Source organism: Triplophysa dalaica, chromosome 9, assembly GCF_015846415.1.
Source record: "Triplophysa dalaica isolate WHDGS20190420 chromosome 9, ASM1584641v1, whole genome shotgun sequence".
Taxonomy (NCBI): Eukaryota; Metazoa; Chordata; class Actinopteri; order Cypriniformes; family Nemacheilidae; genus Triplophysa; species Triplophysa dalaica.
In genome coordinates, this window is record NC_079550.1 from 1,469,197 (window position 1) to 1,487,507 (window position 18,311).

General features: G+C 42.4%; 1 protein-coding gene across 1 annotated transcript in view; it reads left to right on the top strand.

Moving 5' to 3' along the window:
* Positions 1-3,322: 3,322 nt before the first annotated feature.
* The window catches only part of pcsk7 (proprotein convertase subtilisin/kexin type 7), a gene marked incomplete at its 5' end in the record, with an annotated part of 32,052 nt that continues 17,063 nt past the window's right edge, over positions 3,323-18,311 (top strand). The window contains 10 exon segments of the mRNA XM_056756816.1: positions 3,323-3,724; positions 3,815-3,949; positions 4,267-4,432; positions 4,643-4,687; positions 4,690-4,732; positions 4,820-4,874; positions 5,099-5,237; positions 11,912-12,012; positions 17,223-17,390; positions 17,600-17,704. Of these exon segments, the coding sequence (XP_056612794.1) occupies positions 3,323-3,724; positions 3,815-3,949; positions 4,267-4,432; positions 4,643-4,687; positions 4,690-4,732; positions 4,820-4,874; positions 5,099-5,237; positions 11,912-12,012; positions 17,223-17,390; positions 17,600-17,704 (1,359 nt within the window).

Below are 18,311 nucleotides of genomic sequence, written 5' to 3' on the forward strand. Positions count from 1 at the left end.
ATTGTTTTGCTTAGTACAGTGAGTTATGTCCACATCTTGGATTTAAGACAATTTAAACAAATGTGATGTTATGTCTTTTTGCAGTCGTAAAATAGATATTTTTAATTCAGCTGATATTACTACATTTATTACTGTGGAGTTAAATGTAATTTATTATAATGCATAGAAAATAATGCGGGGTATTTTTTTCAATTAATTTCATTACTACTGATTTATCTTGGCACAAGAAGTGGTGTCTTCAAGTGAAGCCACTTAATACGCGCACGAAGGTCCCTGTGTTGTGTAATATTTAGTTTCCGGGAAAAACTGTGCATTGGCCGTGCATTAGTGTGAACATTCATAGTTTGTTCTGCGGTGGGCGTGGCTTTTGAACTACGAACAAGCAAATGGAATGGAGTGTTGTAGTCTGTTCTTCAGCTCTTTTTGATTAATTATTTCGTTAAGTTAATTATGGTCATATGCCCGTTTAGATGCATGATATTCAAACAATAGGCTAAATTGCTTGTCGTTTTGCTTTCTCATGGCCAAATGGCAATGTTTTTGCTGTGTAGCTTACGTGGATGATACTAAACAACATGCAGAGCGAATCAAATCGAGCACATTTGCTGTTGTTGTGTCGTTTATTTTCAGGCTGTACACTGCGTGTACACTTTTTTTTGCTTCCTCGTAACTTTCACAACTTTTCATAACTATCATTGACTGCAATAAATCTCAGATGTCGTTAGATGCATTTATAAATAATGATTTGTTTCATGTTCTCTGGTATTATTTTGTCAAGTTTTGCCATAAGGTGTTGTTTATAATTGTGTATATGTTGCCCTTTAAAAAGCTTTGCTTCTGTTAAAAACAGACACACACAAACACACACACATAGAGTAAACGTTTCACGTTTTATTCATGCATAAATACATACAACAATACATTACACATTTTATGTGTTTCCAGAATGCATAGACAACACAAAAAATCTGTCAGTCACAGGTATCCTCGGGATGGGCGTGATCTCTGCTCTGATTCTTTGAGAGTTTGGCATCCAGCTGGAGCTGCGGATTACATGAACATCCCAAGGTAATTGTAAGGGCACACAGAGTAATGATCGGCAGGGTTATTTATCAGAGACTGTTGTTTTTTACTATTTAATATTACCCAACTCAACACCATAGCTCATTTATGTTGCTTAAAAAGGAATCATGTTGAAACATAAGAACATTTTTTATCTACTTAAATATTTAAATATGTTTAAATGTTTCCTTCAGTGTAAAGGAATGGTGTGCAGGGGACAGATTGCCAAACCCAATAATATTAGGGTTTTTTTCTTTGGTTTGGACTGTTGTTGGTTTAATCATTGTAATAAACCCTTTGACATTTTTGTATTTTTCAACTTGCTTTAAACATACATGTGTACATATGTTTGTACATTTGAATAAACATATTTCTAATCATACATAAAACATGAACTGAGGATGTGTGCCAACAGTTTCCTGCAAAAGCTGTTTTTAAACCAAACATACATACACGTATTTATTTATTTATTTCATTTGTTTATTTACTTTCTTTTGTTATATCTTTTGTTTGTGCATCTAGAGAGAACATGCATGCTGGTAACGACTACAATGTGTAATGCATTGTTGCATCATTTAATATGTATGAATAAAATGTGAAACGTTGACTCTTTGTGTATGTGTATAAGTAAGGCAAATGGGCACTACATTTAAAATGTCCTTTATTGTCTTTTGGTCTTTTTTCTCCTTATTTGCCTTTTAGATCTCAGGTAAACTCTGTAAGGCTCTTGACAAAAAAATAACGCGAAACGCGTAACGTGAGAGTTTATTGCAGTCAATGAAAGTTACGAAAAGTTGTGAAAGTTACGCTGCAGCAAACAAAACAAAGCAAGTACGGACGCAGGATACATTTACAGCTTGAAAATAAACGGCAAAACGTGTTCGATTCGATTCGCGCTCTTCTTGTTGTTTAGTAGTCTCATCCACGTAAGGTACACACATTGCCATATGGACATAAGAAAGTGTTTTTATAAAAGCACATGGAAAACAACATGCATTTTAGCCTTTTGTGTGAATAACATACATCTAAACGGGGCATATGAGCATTCGGCTGTATTACCTTAACGAAATAATTCATCAAAAAAGAGCTGAAGAACAGACGACAACGCTACTCCATTCGCTTGTTCGTTGTACAAAAGGCCACGCCCACCAGGGAACGAACTAGGGATATTCACACTAACCCCGCCCACTGCAACAGTTTTTCACGGAAACTGAATATTACAGAAAACCGTTTACCAGTGGGAAACTGCTCTCGGAAATTCCCACTTCAACCCGGAAGTAACGTCTGGATCTAGGAACATTTGAAGTATTTAATAACATAACACTATTAACGTTACTAATTATTAGTAGCATTAAAACATTACACGTATCTGCTAACAATAAAAGAGCACCATTCCCTCAATTATTTCCGGGTTGAAGTGAGAATTATAGATTTTTCGAGAGCACGTGAAGGCAGCATATACCGCCATCGGATGTGACGAAACTGGTGACGATTGCGGAAGTGTAGCGGAGCAGATTGGGTTATGTCGATTATTAAAATAATGGCGATTGATCTTAAATTTCTCAAAACCACATCAAACAACCGATAGTGACGAAAACGGCGTTACTCCGAGGTAAGACACGCATGTCAGTATGTTTTAAAGGTATTTATGTCCTTTAAGGTTTGTTAAACTTTGTATTTAGTGTCCTTTTGTGGGATGTGTATATGTGTTAAATCAAATGTATTATGTTTTTTAATGGTTGTGAAGGACTTTAGAAAGTCAGATGATTTGTTATTAGCATAACGCCGTGTTTTATGTGACATTAGCCTTCGGTTTGTTTTTTGTTTTGGTTTGTGTCTTCCCTTTCCTGTCAGTCTTGTTTATCACGGTGGTGATATTAATGTTTTATAGTATTTCATGATTCCTGACATGAAAGAAACATCGTAAGTGTTTTTCCATGCAACCATGCTCGATATTAATGTATTTAGTGAATTGGAAGAGTAAAGAGACGTTTGGATATGTTGTGATTTACATTAGTGATGTAAACATATTGTGTTTAACGTTACTTGTGGTGTCGCAAATATCACGTTGCAGTCTGTAAACGGCATTTCCCTCAAAGATGATCATTAAGGTTTTATCCAAACGCCGTACCACGAAAAGTAACGTTAGGCGGGAGGCTACGTTTCTAAATTCTCACACTTTCTACATTTTGTCTTTTCCCCCAGAAATCTGAGGCTAATCTAATGTGGAGAGCAAGCTTTTCTGACTCTGCCTGGCTGACATGGCATCACTGTCTGGATCAGCCTCTACCCTCTGTTGCTCTTCACTACATCTCCCCTGGGGGGCTGTTACTCGTCCTTCACGTCCATTTCCTCCTGTGGACCTGGCCGATCCTGGGCTGTGCGACTCAATGCAGTCACTGGAGGAGTGTCATTTGACGGACTAGCCCAAAATGTAGCTGAGGATGTTGGCTTGGTAAATCACGGTCAGATCGGGCAGCTTGAGGGGCATTATCTGCTGTGCCAGGGGCCGGACGACACTGCAAATGTGGACTCGCGCATAACAGAGGCGGCTCTGGATAGAAACACTCATGTGGTCTGGCACTCACAAGAACACATCCTCAGACGGTCTAAGAGAGCTGTGACCTTCAATGACCCCAAATATCCAAGCCAGTGGCATCTGGTGAGGGTTTTTGTTACGTGGACGCTTAGTGAATGGCTTGAACATCTTTTTGTTGTTATAGTTCTGATCTCTCTGTATTTGCTTCTTCAGCACAATGATTTGAGACATGGTATGGACATCAATGTGACTGGTATCTGGGAACGCAATATCACAGGGGTTGGTGTCACAGTGGTGGTAGTAGATGATGGGGTCCAGCACACCCTGGTCGATATTCAGCCCAATTACGTGAGTGAATCACCTGTTAGTGTCTTTCATGTACATTTAGGGGATGCTTTTATCCAAAATAACTTGCAAAAGATAGTGAACAATAAAACAATGTATCTTAAGTAGAAAGCAATAATATAAGAAGCACCAATTGCAAGTTCCCAAGTTTCAGCCATGCGCGACAACACAGGGTAGGAGAGAGCTTGAAAGAGAGGATTGTTTTTGATGTTCTTGTTTTCACAGAAAGATCTCTCTCAATTTAAACCGGAAGCATTTCTTTAACACAAAAAAGCCATACATCTCCATCTGTTAAACAGTTCTCCTATGTGTATGTCTAGAGTCCAGAGGGTAGTTATGATTTAAACTCCAATGATCCGGACCCCATGCCCCACCCTGATGGCCACAGTGACAATCATCATGGCACGCGCTGTGCAGGAGAGATCGCCGCCGTCTCCAATAACAGCTTCTGTGCTGTCGGGGTGGCATATGGCAGCAAAGTAGCAGGTATTGAAAATGTAAAGAATTAAATCCATTGTCATCGTCTGCTTAAACATCAGTTCACCAGAAAGCCATTTTATTCAAAAGTATTAAAATAAGAGTTACATCAACTTATTTTGAACATTTTTGTTTGAACCTTTTTTTCATCACAAAAATATTTGGAAAATTCGCCAAACTCTACTGTCTTGTGTAATGAAGACTGTTGGATTGTTTCAGGGATCAGAGTTCTGGATGGACCCCTCACTGACAGCATGGAGGCTGTGGCTTTAACAAGCATTACCAAATAAATGATGTCTACAGCTGCAGGTACAGGGCTATTGAACCTGAAATTAATTCATTTGTAATCATTGTTTGACTCAGCCTGACCGAGTTAACTTAACACTTGTCATGCAGTTGGGGACCAGACGATGATGGGCGTACCGTCGATGGACCTCATCCCCTTGGCAAGGTTCAGCTTTCTAGATTTCATTTGATTCACCTTCTTCTTGTTTGGACCTTTTGTGTTTTATTTTGGAATAGCAAATGCTAAGATAATTAATGATAAGTTGGGCATTGAGCAGAAGCAAGGTGACATTATGTCTTTTTTGGCAACAGAAGGCATTTTTTAGAATTGTGATATTTATGCGTATGTGTCAGTGTTTTGACAATGAGCATTTGTCTGGATGTCCACAGGCGGCACTGCAGCATGGAGTTATAGCAGGCAGGCAAGGTTTTGGCAGCATCTTTGTTGTCGCCAGTGGCAACGGAGGACAATATGATGACAACTGCAACTATGATGGCTATGCTAATTCCATCTACACAGTAACTATAGGTATTGAGCTGACCTCTCAAGAAACCTGTACAGAAGAATTCTGAGTTATATTTCTACCCCGAAACAAAAGAAAAAAACTTTTAGATGTATAGAATTGTGATATTTTTGTCACAATTGAGCATATTTCTTTATGAACCAAGTTCGGGAGGACCATTGTCATGTAATCTAACCAGTCAGCGCGATGACTTGTGTGCACATGTATTATTTGTATGGGTGTGTGTATGTACACAGACCAGCCTGTTTAAGGCTAGCAGTAGAGTTAAAGTATTGTTAAATTGAAGTCAAAATGCAAATGACACGATTCCATGCGCCATAAGCGATCCACCAAAAAAAAGGAAAATTAATTTTGACGTGCCACCAATTCAGTTAGATGAAAGTCAGCTGAGACTCTATCTCGATGATTACCACCTTACTAGGGATACACCGATATGTACATTTTGGGCGATAACCGATAATTTTTTTAACACTGGAAGCCGATATAGAGTATCTAAATATTAATATAAAATTCCCCTAAGACTGAAACAAAAGGCAAAAGGTGGACAACCTGCTTTTATTTCATAACACTGGTCTGTGATGCCATACTGAGCCGGAGGGAGCCGTCAACATCCCTACCAACTCTGGAACCATGGCTGGTTGTGCCAATTCGGCACAACCAACAAAATAATCTCCCTCTCCTCTCTGTGCTTGTGTCGTATTAGTTGAATAATTTTCGCTGGAGGAACACATTTTTCCGCCCATTGGGCCAGTGACTCGGAAGAGCTTCCCCTTCCATGAGTGCAGTCGTCAGATAGAAGAATAGACGGCAGTGGGTGTTCTTCTCTGAGGCGAACAAATCGATTTCTTGCTCTCAGAACAAACTCCAGATCAGCCGCACAGTCTGCGGATGTAACCGCCACTCCATGTGAAACTGGCCACCACTGGACAGCATGTCCGTGCCGCAGTTCTGATTGCTGGGAATATGTACTGCCCTGATCGACAGGAGGGGGTTTGTCCGCCCACAAAAGGAGGTGCTCCGCCAGCTTCTGAAGTGAGTGGGAGCGAATGCCACTATCGTGGTGGCCTTCCAACCAGGATATGTTGGTCCTGTGTGAGAGTGAGGAAGCCTCACAAAGCTAACGATACTGCCTTTGGCTCTAGGCAGTTTATATGCCATGTCGCCTGAGTGCTTGTCCTAGCACCATAAGCCGGTCTGCTGTTGCAAAGGGCTCCCCAGCCCATTAACAACTTGTCCGTAGTGACAACTTTTCTGCTAACCACTCTGCCCGTCTGAACTCAGAGTTCATACATATTTGTGTTGACCCAGGGAGCTAGCTAGCATCCGCGTGCATCTGTGAGTCACCATGATGCTGCTGCCATAATCCACAATAGCCTCTGAAAACTCTTCAGAAACACAGCTCTTCCAGGTGTGAACGAGGCGAGAATGCTGACCAAAGACTGTACACGTTCCTGAGAAGACGCGCTTTCATAGAGCGTGAATCCAAATTCATTCCTAAGAACGTGATGCTCTGTGTGGGGCGCAACCTGCACTTCTGCATGTTGATAGCCAGCCCCAGGCTCTCCATGTCCCAGAAGTTGGCGCTTGTGGCTCTTCAGCAGGCTATAATGAGCCAAGAGCAAGCTCGTAAGACCGGCTCGTCCTTGTTCGGCACGTCTGACATTATCACGTCAAGCATATACCCGCTTATGACCATGCGCAGTTCCCACTCCGACACACCGGGAAGCGAGCGCCACACGTCCGTAAAGCGATAAGGGTCGCAGAGAGCAGCAGACTATCTGGCCGATGAGGCTGCTGTCCGCTACACCGGTTGTTCCATGGGCATGTGTCGAGGGAACACTCGTGCTCAGACAGAGACAGTACACTGGGCTTGTTCTTTGCGAAACACAGCTGGGAACGGGACCTCCGCGTACATTGCTTAATGGGGAAACACAGTGAGGAGGAAAAGAGCTCTGATTGTGAATAATGTTTGATTTTATATTTTTTGAAAACTTTATTGGCAAAACACACATCAAACATTTTCCGCCGTTGCCTGCAGCATGCCAGGGAACAGACAGACTCAATATAGCAAGACAAACTTTCTTGTTCGCTGGCTCCTCGTCTGCTTCTCCGAGTGGTCGCTTCCTCCTCACGAATCCTCACCCATCAGGAACGCTGTCGTGTTCCCTGTCACCGGCTCCGTGTCCATCCTCCTGCTGGTATGAGGACGAGGGGTTTCGTGCCGTTTAAAGCGCTGCGCAGACGAAGATCTGGATCGTGGCGGGACCGCGGCCGGTCACTCCCTCTTACGCAGGAAATGGCTAAAGGCTTTAGAGTGTTTCTGAGCCTCCACGAACTTCTCCGAGAAAGAACTCACCGCGTCACCGGATAAGCCTTAGGGAGAAAGGGGCGTGTCTAACAGCTGGGCTTTCTCAGACTCTCTCACATCTGACAGCGTCAGCCACAGGTGCCACTGCAGCGTGACCAGGCTGCCCATATTGCGACCGATACTCTGGGCCGTCATCTTGGTAGCTCTGAGTGCCAAGTAGGTAGCCAAGCGCAGTTTTTTTAACGCCGGTCCCTCTCCAAAAGCCTGGAGAACGGCCATAGTGTGAACCACTGAAGCCGCTTGGCCGGCTGCTAAATGCGCCTTTTCTGCAGGAGGTTGGTAGCGCGACAGAGCTTAGACGGCAACAACGGAGTGGATTTCCACCGAGGTGAGTCGCGAACGCCTCTTCGGCAGGTGGCGGTTTTAAATAACCCCACGTGGTCGGCTCCGTCGACAGCATGAAACATGCGGGATCCCATCGGTTGGATCCAGGTAGAATAGGGACAGCGCCACAAATGTGAGATCTAGTCGTGGACCTTGGGGAAAAAAGGGCGCGGGCCTCTTGGGTGGGGTAGCTGGACGACCCGACTGCAGAAAACACATATCCAGCCTGTTCTTCCGGTTGTTCGTGGGGGGGGCGACCATTCAAGCCCTAAGCCTTGGACAGCTTCGGTGAGAATCCTCATCAGCTCCTCCTCGACTGGGGCTGAAGACTCGTGAGTTTCAGTGCAGCGGGAAGACCAATCATCTGAGCCAGATACCGCAGACGACATTGCTCCGTCACTGTCGTTGCCCTCTCCATCCGCAGCCCCAAACGATATCATATCCCGCGCATCCTCCCTGGGGCAGAGGCGAAACCGGCGGTAGCTTAAAATTATGCGCATGTGGAACAGAGGTCGACATGCGCCCATCAGAGGGGTCCTACTGCACTGGGCTGTCCCCATGCCGCTCGTTGGCGACGGAGGGAGGGGCCACAGGGTTGGATGTGTAATTTAGGGCAAAGAGATCCTAGCACGGAGGGCCTTGACTGGCATCTGCTCGCAGAGGGGACAGTCGGGCACGTTATGTGCTGCTTCTACGTGGGCTCAGCCCAGACAGAAGACACGCGCGGCATGCGCGTCTGGAAGCTCCATAGGACCCCCGCACACGTCAGATTCTTTGAAGGATATCCAATCGTTTTGCCAGATCGCCGAAGGGGAACTTGTAAAGGCGTCATCTTGTTAGCATCATCAACGGCGAGAAGTAGTTTTATTGATGCTTGCTTCATGAATGAGAAGAATCTGAGCCAATCCCGCTCGGCGGCAATCAATGTAGTGGGTGACTCTGTCCTTAGTTTGCCACTCGAGCGTCATTGGCCAGTAATTTACCGGTGTGATGCAATCAGGCTTCAATATTGTGGAAGGAGGGGGAAATCCCCATAGCGTAGCTTTATGCAATGTAGAGAGACCGACTTGAAAGTGAACCATAGGCCTAGAAGATAATAACTGTTTCAAATCAAGATTCTCTTTTAAATTAATCCGTTGATATCTTTAGTTTTTTATCAACTCAATTTAAAAATGTATATAAACTATTCATATTATAAACATTTATATTTACTGATCCGTAAAATGATCTGATGCGTGAACCAAAATCCGTAATATGATCCAAACGTGAGTTTTGTGATCGGTTGCAGTATATATAATAATTCCATGTAAATTCAATCAGAGGTCCCCGGTTCAAATTTTAAGGCATGAGAAATATTCCAGTATCAAAATTTACCTTTACATAGGTATATCTAATTTTTAAATCAGTTACCTTAGCAATCCTTGGTGAATTTTAATTTATGCCAATGGTGGCAGTTCAAAAATAAGGAAAATGCACTTCATGTTATCTTTACAAAATTTGCATGCCTGTAACTGAAGAAATGTTAGAGACGGCTTAATGTCCGTTTAGATTCGTTTGCTTGACCAACTTTTCTTTTGAGAGCATTCACTCATTTTAAACCTTTTAACCATTTTAAAAGAAGATATTTTGAAGAACTTTGTATATTTGGTCAGTCTGATCTACAGGCTAGGGTAACCACCCATCCATCTTTGTGTTGTACCGCACCACATTTTCATCCCTCGTCCCTCATGTTGCATATTGAGAAAATGTCCCTCATTTTCATTTGTCTGACTTTTAGTTGTCACATTAAGAAAACACATTCTTTTAACAGAAGAGCACATGACCCGCTTTTTGTGCCATTGTTTATGTAACTATTTAACAGCGCTGTGTAGAAGCAGCAATCCGATGACTACCATTATCCAACAACCTCATATAATTATTTTTTAGCCTGACTTTTATCCAATAGTTTAGAAGACAGCAATAAATTCGGTCCTCAAGAGGTTGCGACGTCTGTCAATCAAACTGTGCATGGGGTGGAGATCCCTCCGATGTCAACTTGCCGAATAAGGCACTTAAACATTATAAACTTTGTGGCTCTGAAACTGTGTTTATAGGTTGTAGTTAGCATATTAAAATAAAAATAATTTACAAATAATGAAATGCAGTATTTAACGATGCCCTTTAAAAAGAGAAACTTTTTCTTTATTTGTCATTTTTTTAATCCTTTTATTTTGACAAGGTCTTATTAGTGTCTACAACCTTAGGATGATGATTAAGTCCATGTCTGGTCTGTGCTTGAAATTTAAATGGGCTGTTAACCTTAAATTATAACCCTTATTAAAGTCCTTGTGAACCGGAAGTTGCCATCGTTTTTCTTCTGTATTCTGATAATTTGCGAGTGAAACAGAATTTGCAATGAGAACTTGTTTTGGGGCGTGGCTTGTTTTACACTATGATTTGATTTAATGTATAATAACACTGGTTGCATTTTGAAATGGAACTGGCAGCAGACTGACAGTTGTAGGGGAGGAGTTATAAGATGGCCCGCCAAAGCTGTGTAACTAACATAATTTGAGATGGATTGTCATTAGAGGGCGGAAGTGTTTTTTCTGATTTGAACTGAAGAGTGCGAGAGCACATCAATTTTAAAAGAAAATGACCCACATTGATAAGCTATTTACAATAAACACTGCATATTTCATGAATAAATGGGAATTTGAATTTTGAATTCCACTTGGACTTTAAGTTGTTTTATGATAAATACAACATTTTATGTTGTAGTTGGAATGGACTGTACCTGACCGACATTTGGTTTGTTGGGTGTTCAGCCTACTCAAGGCCTTTGCCATGTTTAATTGCAACGCCTTTGAATTTTTGCTCAAAGGTCTGTCCGTAGTTGCCCTAAATAAGTTTGATGTTTTGCCATGAAACATGAGGAAACTTCACACTGGCATCCCAATGTGCCCCAAGATGTGAGAGCTTGATCAATGCTGCCGTCAGCTTTAATTTCAATTGCTTCTGGAACTACACTGAGTCTTAATATGCCCTGTCATAGCTAGACCTTGCCTTTAAGGATAGTCCGGTCGGTCTCTTTACATAACTGTATTTGATAAACCAAGATTTGCCTCACCTGCACAAGAATCTAAAAGGACATGGAGGTATCTCTACCAGTTACAGGCATGCAAATTTTGTAAAAATAACACAAATTGTGTTTTTTACTGTCACCATCCCTATAAAATGTATCAAGGATCGCTAAAGTTAACAGATTTTACAAATAGATAAACCTATCTCTATGACAAATAAAATGACAATGCCGACAAAATATTCCTGTCATTTTTTTACCCCCTCAAGTATGGCTCCATATTCAGATACTATTCAATTGCATTTGATATTTTGGCTTTCATCACTACTGATGTTAGTCTTGCTAAAAATAGAAAGATTTGACCTGGGCAAACGAAAATGACCCATATATAGCTGTCCATTAGTCCCATGACAGATTTCTGCATCCCTCCTCCATCGCCTCACTCTCGGCTGGTATGTGTCCCGGCATAGGAGGGGGAGTACACTGAGTCCATGCTCAAATTCCAAGCTCGGTAGCCATCTCCTCGGACAGCACACCAAATATGCATTTATTGTCCTATCTGATCTCATGTTAACTTGTGACCTTAATATAATGACAACAATGCATTAATCATGTACTCAGAACCTCTATATGACTGTCACACAGGTTTGGAATGAAATGGGGGTGAGAAAAGAATGAAAGAATTTATGCATTAAATCAAATCATAGTGTAAAAACAAGCCACGCCCACTATTTTTTTCTCAATTGAAACTCTTTTTATGTTATTTTAATAGGTTTAGTGGGAATTCCCTTTATTTTGGGATATTTTCAGTTTGCTTTATTTTTGTTTACAAATTTGCTTAGTTTGAATTGAAACCAATGTAATTTAAAGGTTTTGATCTTATTACAACGGTTAAGAGTGGATGTTTTTTTGTGGTTTTATTTCAGGGGCAGTGGATGAGAATGGGAGAAAGCCGTTCTATGCAGAAGAGTGCGCGTCCATGCTGGCTGTAACCTTCAGCAGCGGAAGCAGACAGCTACGCAGCATTGTAAGAGTCTCCATATACTAGCTTGCGTCTAATGGTGATAGTAGTCTAATACAGCTAGCCATAATTATTATTGTCTGGAACACTGGAAATTAAAGTGCCGACTACGCAATAACGATAACTGTAACTTTAACTATATTTGCATCCACACCAGCGTACGATAACAATTACGTTATGTTTATTTTAAGGCTGCGCTCTGCAGTGTTACCAGTTACTAAAATGAATGTAGATGACCTGCTGATGCTTTCGTTTTAATTTCTGAACGTCTTTGCCTTAAAATATGACCGCAAATGCTGGATGGTCTCTCTGAAGGTGCGATCGTGTCCGGGATGTAAAGCATTTATTTTGCCAACTTGCTTAGGCTCAGGAGAGTTACATATATAAAACCCGCAGTAAACGCGCTGCTTTCCGATCACTTTAGTCTGTGGGCCCTGTCATACACTCGGCACCAGGCATGACACAAGTGTATTTTGCAGGTTTCAGCCCGATGGGTTTTTTATTTTCACGTCCTGCGCCACGTTGTATAAATAGCAAATGCATTGGCGCCTATGGGCCCGCTGGTCTGGAAACGAGGTATGTTCAGGCGCATTGTTGGCGTATTGCTACTTTGAGTCAACTGAAATTGACTTTAGACCCGGTTTCAGTTGATTAATACACGGTCTCAGACGCAATTTTTTTTAGTTATTTAAAAAGCACGTTAGGAATATGTGCCTACAGGCGGGTGCAGAGCATTTATACACTCTGTTTATTACTAGGGTTGGCTTCCAAAACCCGGTATCTTTATGTCCGGAATGTAACGGGACATACTCAAAACATTTAAATGCTGACTGAGCCATCGATTGAGACATTTGCCCTCATTCAAGTGAACGAAAATCAGAAAGCTCTGATAGTACAAATCCAACACATCTTATATAATGGTTAAATGGATCGCAAATGATCTGTGATCCGCATGGAACGCGCATGACCAGTGGAATAGCCATAGTGAAAGAAAGTTTTAGTTTGCGCGCTCTCTCCCTGCCATCTCGGCGAGTTCATCATTCGTCCCCTGGCGCAGTCTTTAACTTCAACCGGCGCATAAGGCAAGCATTAAAGTTAATTCGACACGCACATGACACGTCTGTAATGCAAGAAATCACAATAAAACTGTTGCATGCATTTAAAATCAATGGTGGCATTCGTCCTTAAAACAGTTACACAATTGACAAGAAAGACGAATAATAATTTGTTACATTTAATATACTGCTTTTCTGGGTAAAGTGCCACTTAAAACCTTACAGCACCTGTCATCTGATCTAGACTTCAGTCTGTCACGCTTTTTACTCTGGACTTCATTTATAATCATACTTTTTATATACATTGTGGCGGGCAGAGTAACTGAACAGACACAGGAAGACGGTTAGAAGCCCCGAAGGGTGATTTATTCACAGGTAGGTGCAAGCCAGTGAGATTCACGGTGAGGAAAAAGCAATCAGGTGAGGCAGTAGAGTGTTCTCCGGGGTTGTAGAAGTGGTTCTGTGTGGGTCGATCGTCAGCTGTCAGTGTCTGCAATAATAAAAGAGACAGGTAAGAGATCTCTGCATATTATGAGTCGAAGCTTGCCAACAGTTCAGTTTGTCTGGCTTTTTATGCTTGCCAGTAATGATCATCAGCTACTCACAAACGACAGGTGTGTCTTGGAAATTTCCCGTGTCTCCATGGCGATGCAGATTGAGCAACGAGCGACTTGCCACAACATACTCTCTGTTTTTACAGTCCAAAGAAAAAGTATGTGAACCCTTTGGGCTTACTTGGATTTCTTCATAAATTAGTCATAAAATGTGTTCTGATCTTCATCTAAGTCACAACAATAGAGAAACACAGTCTGCTTAAACTAATACCGCACAAACATTATACGTTTTCATGTTTTTATTGAACACAACATGTAAACATTCATAGTGCAGGGTGGAAAAAGTATGTGAAACCCTAGGCTAATGACTTCTCCAAGAGCTAATTGGAGCCAGGAGTCAGCCAACCTGGGGTCCAATCAATGTGATGAGATTTGATGTGTTGATTAAAGCTGGCCTGTCCAATAAAAAACACACACCAGTTTTGAGATTGCTGTTCTGAAGAAGCGTTGTCTGATGTGAACCATGCCTCGCACAAAAGAGCTCTCAGAAGACCTACGATCAAGAATTGTTGACTTACATAAAGCTGGAAAGGGCTACAAAAGTAAATCTAAAAGCCTTGATGTCCATGTGTCCACGGTAAGACAGATTGTCTACAAATGGAGAAAGTTCAGCACTGTTGCTACACTCCCTAGGCGTGGTCGTCCTGTAAAGATGACTGCAAGAGCACAGCGCAGAATGCTCAATGAGGTGAAGAAGAATCCTAGAGTGTCAGCTAAACACTTACAGAAATCTCTGGCTCATGCTAACATTTTTGTTGACAAATCTACAATAAGGAAAACATTAAACAAGAATGGACTTCATGGGAGGACACCACGGAGGAAGCCACTGCTGTCCAAAAAAAACATTGCAGCACATTTGAAGTTTGAAAAAGAGCACCTGGATGTTCCACAGCACTACTGGCAAAACATTCTGTGGACAGATGAAACCAAAATTGAGTTGTTTGGAAAGAACACACAACGCTATGCGTGGAGAACAAAAGGCACAGCAGACCAACATCAAAACCTCATCCCAACTGTGAAATATGGTGGAGGGGGCATCATGGTTCGGGGCTGCTTTGCTGCCTCAGGCCCTGGACGGATTACTGTCATCAATGGAAAAATGAATTCCAAAGTTTATCAAGACATTTTGCAGGAAAACTTAAGACCATCTGTCCGCCAACTGAAGCTTAACAGAGGATGGACGATGCAACAGGACAACGACCCAAAGCATAGAAGTAAATCAACAACAGAATGGCTTCAACAGAAGAAAATACGCCTTCTGGAGTGGCCCAGTCAGAGTCCTGACCTCAACCCGATTGAGATGCTGTGGCATGACCTCAAGAGAGCGATTCACACCAGACATCCCAAGAATATTGCTGAACTGAAACACTTTTGTAAAGAGGAATGGTCCAAAATTTCTCCTGACCGTTGTGCAGGTCTGATCTGCAACTATAGGAAACGTTTGGTTGAGGTTATTGCTGCCAAAGGAGGGTCAACCAGTTATTAAACCCAAAGGATCACATACTTTTTCCACCCTGCACTATGAATGTTTACATGTTGTGTTCAATAAAAACATGAAAACGTATAATGTTTGTGCGGTATTAGTTTAAGCAGACTGTGTTTCTCTATTGTTTTGACTTAGATGAAGATCAGAACACATTTTATGACCAATTTATGAAGAAATCCAAGTAAGCCCAAAGGATTCACATACTTTTTCTTTCCACTGTAAATATATGCACATATAATGTGTCCTAGAAGGCTCTCAGTAAATTGACATTTCCTGCCCATATTTACAACAACTATAGTGAGCATTTAGTTATAGCTGGAGTGAAAACAAGGTAAACACTAAGAGTGGGAGGAAAAAATCATCGATTCAAATCAATTCACAAAAAAAAAAATTATGTAATAAGTAAATATAGTAACATGATGTCATTGGAACAAAAAAGCAGAAGTCAATGGCGAGAGAGGTGCAGCACCCGGTCCAGCGCAAACCTCCACAGAGATACAGCGGAGCATAACGAGCAGATAAGAAAGAGAAAACCAATCAGCCCTGTTTAACTAAAATTCAATATGACTAAATACATTTCAGGATTGTCTTTCTCTGCATCCACCCTGTGCAGTGAGCGGCAGGGAGAAACAGCGCGTTCAATTCATTAAACTGCAGCTGAATACACTATAACATCTTTCTAGAAATGTTAGTGTTGTTGCTCATTTCAAATACTATTTAATTAATGTTTTTTAATTGAATATATAGTTTTTTCATTGTCATCCACCAGAGCATATGAGCGGAGCGGGCGGGGCGGAGCGTGCAAAATATAGTCGGAGCACGGAGCGGGTTTTTTATCCAAACGCCGGAGTGATCCCTCTGTCTCGCTCCGGTTCCGCTCAGATACCGCTCACACCACGAATCTAGGGCATGCACAAATCCACCCAGAATTTGCTGTTGTGTATGAATGATATAAATATATGTTCTATTTAACTGATGTTGCTGTGAGTTTTATAGGATATAGGCTGCGTGGCAGACGTGTTGTGGAGTGGCATCCGGGACGCTTTTGAAATGTGCCGCGGCGCCGCGACTGGTGTAAACACAAGCATAGACTATAATGAGTCCGATCAGTTCCGTTAGCTGCGTCGGAGACGTAACGTGCCGCAGATGCATGCGATGTATACGAGGGGTAAGGCTTCGGTTGAAAACAGCAGGTGGTAGGCATGCAGAGGATTATAAAATTTGAGCGAGCGTGGAGCGATTTTACAGGAGTGGGATGAAATTGTAGGTGAGCAGGGAGCTGAATTAAGCGGAGCGGTCAGGGTCGACAGTGAAGCGGGGGAGGCCAATAACCACATGAGCGGGGAGCGGAAATGCTCTAGAAACTGTCAAACACTGTTTTATCATTCATCAGCTGTAAAAATAGAGTTCTGATAGTGATCACAACAATATCGTTCTCTTTAACGTTATAGCTTTGATGTGAACCGCTCTTGAAGCAACACTAGAGAACTAGAGCTTTTAAGCAGTCTTTTGGTTAAACCCAGTCACCGGGTAAACTACTGGGCTATATCCAGTATAATACTTGTTGTAAGCCTTTAGCGCATAGTGTGCTAGCTTCACAGCAGCTCACCACTTTATTGTGGTTTTGTGGTTGTTTACATGCAATACACTAAATTTGTGATGAGGCACTACAATGCTACGGACGCGCACAGTTCAGGTCGTCATTGACAAGTTTACACAAACACAGCATAAGCGTTACTACGATCCACTGTTTGCTGTCACTTTCTACGTCTGCCAAGTCTCGCGCGCACATGCGTTTCGCAGCTTCCAAATCATACTCGAAAGCAATACGGTGAGAATGGACGAGTTCGACACATGATCAGAATTTCATACTGTGAACTCTGCTGTCAACATTTGTCAGCCATCGACGATGGATGATGTCATCGTCTATCGGCCCAACCCTACTGTGTACTGCTCTCCGTTTGTGGTGTCATTGATGCTTAGGAGCGATCAAGCACTCATTTTTAATATATTCTGAGTAACAGTGGGCCAGCATAACCAGGATGTATTGTTTTTATTCAGGTGACTTCAGACTGGTCTCTGCAGAGTGGCACAGGCTGCACAGATGGACACACGGGTACCTCTGCAGCGGCGCCGCTGGCTGCAGGTATGGTGGCACTTATGCTGCAGGTACGACCGTGTCTGAGCTGGCGTGATGTTCAGCACATCATTACCTACACAGCAATACAGGTATCAGATGACTTTGTGTCTGTGTGTATAATGCTAAGAGAGAAATACAGGAGGGATATGATTTTGATTATTTGATGGCTTTTTTTCACATGGTCCAGGCCTGGTCCGTTTGATTTTATGGCATGAAGAGTTTGACTTTGATGTTTGTGGGAGTGTGTTTACGTTGTGATGGTCTTACCTGTTTCTTATGTGTGTTTTTATATTTCCAGCATGACACACAGACTGACTGGGGAACTAATGGAGCCGGGTTTCACCACAGTCACAAGTATGGCTTTGGGCTGCTTAACGCCTGGAGACTAGTTAACGCTGCCAAGGTGTGTGCTCATCGACCACTTCCTTAGTGTGATATATATCAGAGGCTCGTCATTGACAGATTTATTTACAAGTAACAGAAAATCTGAAGGCTATCCATCATTTTGACGGATTACAATGAAGGCAAATTGTAATTCCCCGTCTTGTCAAGATGGTAACATCCTTAGCATCTAATCATTTCCTTTCATCAGAACGTGATCATTAGTGGACTGGACTTGATTGTGAGTGCCGGAGGGTACAAGCCCTGCCCGGGCTACGACCGCCATAGTTTCAAACTGAACCAAACATCTTTTCAGTCAAGACTGGTTGCCACTGAAGCTAAGCAGGGCTGGACCTGGTCAGTACCTGGACGGGAGACCTCGTGGGAAAGCTAGGTTGCTGCCGGATGAGTTGCTAGTGAGACAAGCACGGGGTGCTCGCCCTGTGGTCTGTATGGTTTCTAATGCCCCAGTATAGTGATAGGGACACTATACTGTAAAAAGCACTGTCGGATGAGATGTTAAACCGAGGTTCTGACTCCCTGTGGTCATACTGAAGAGTAGGTGTGCAATTCCGGTGTCCTGGCCAGATTCCCTCCACTGGCCCTTGTCAAACATGGCCTCCTAATAA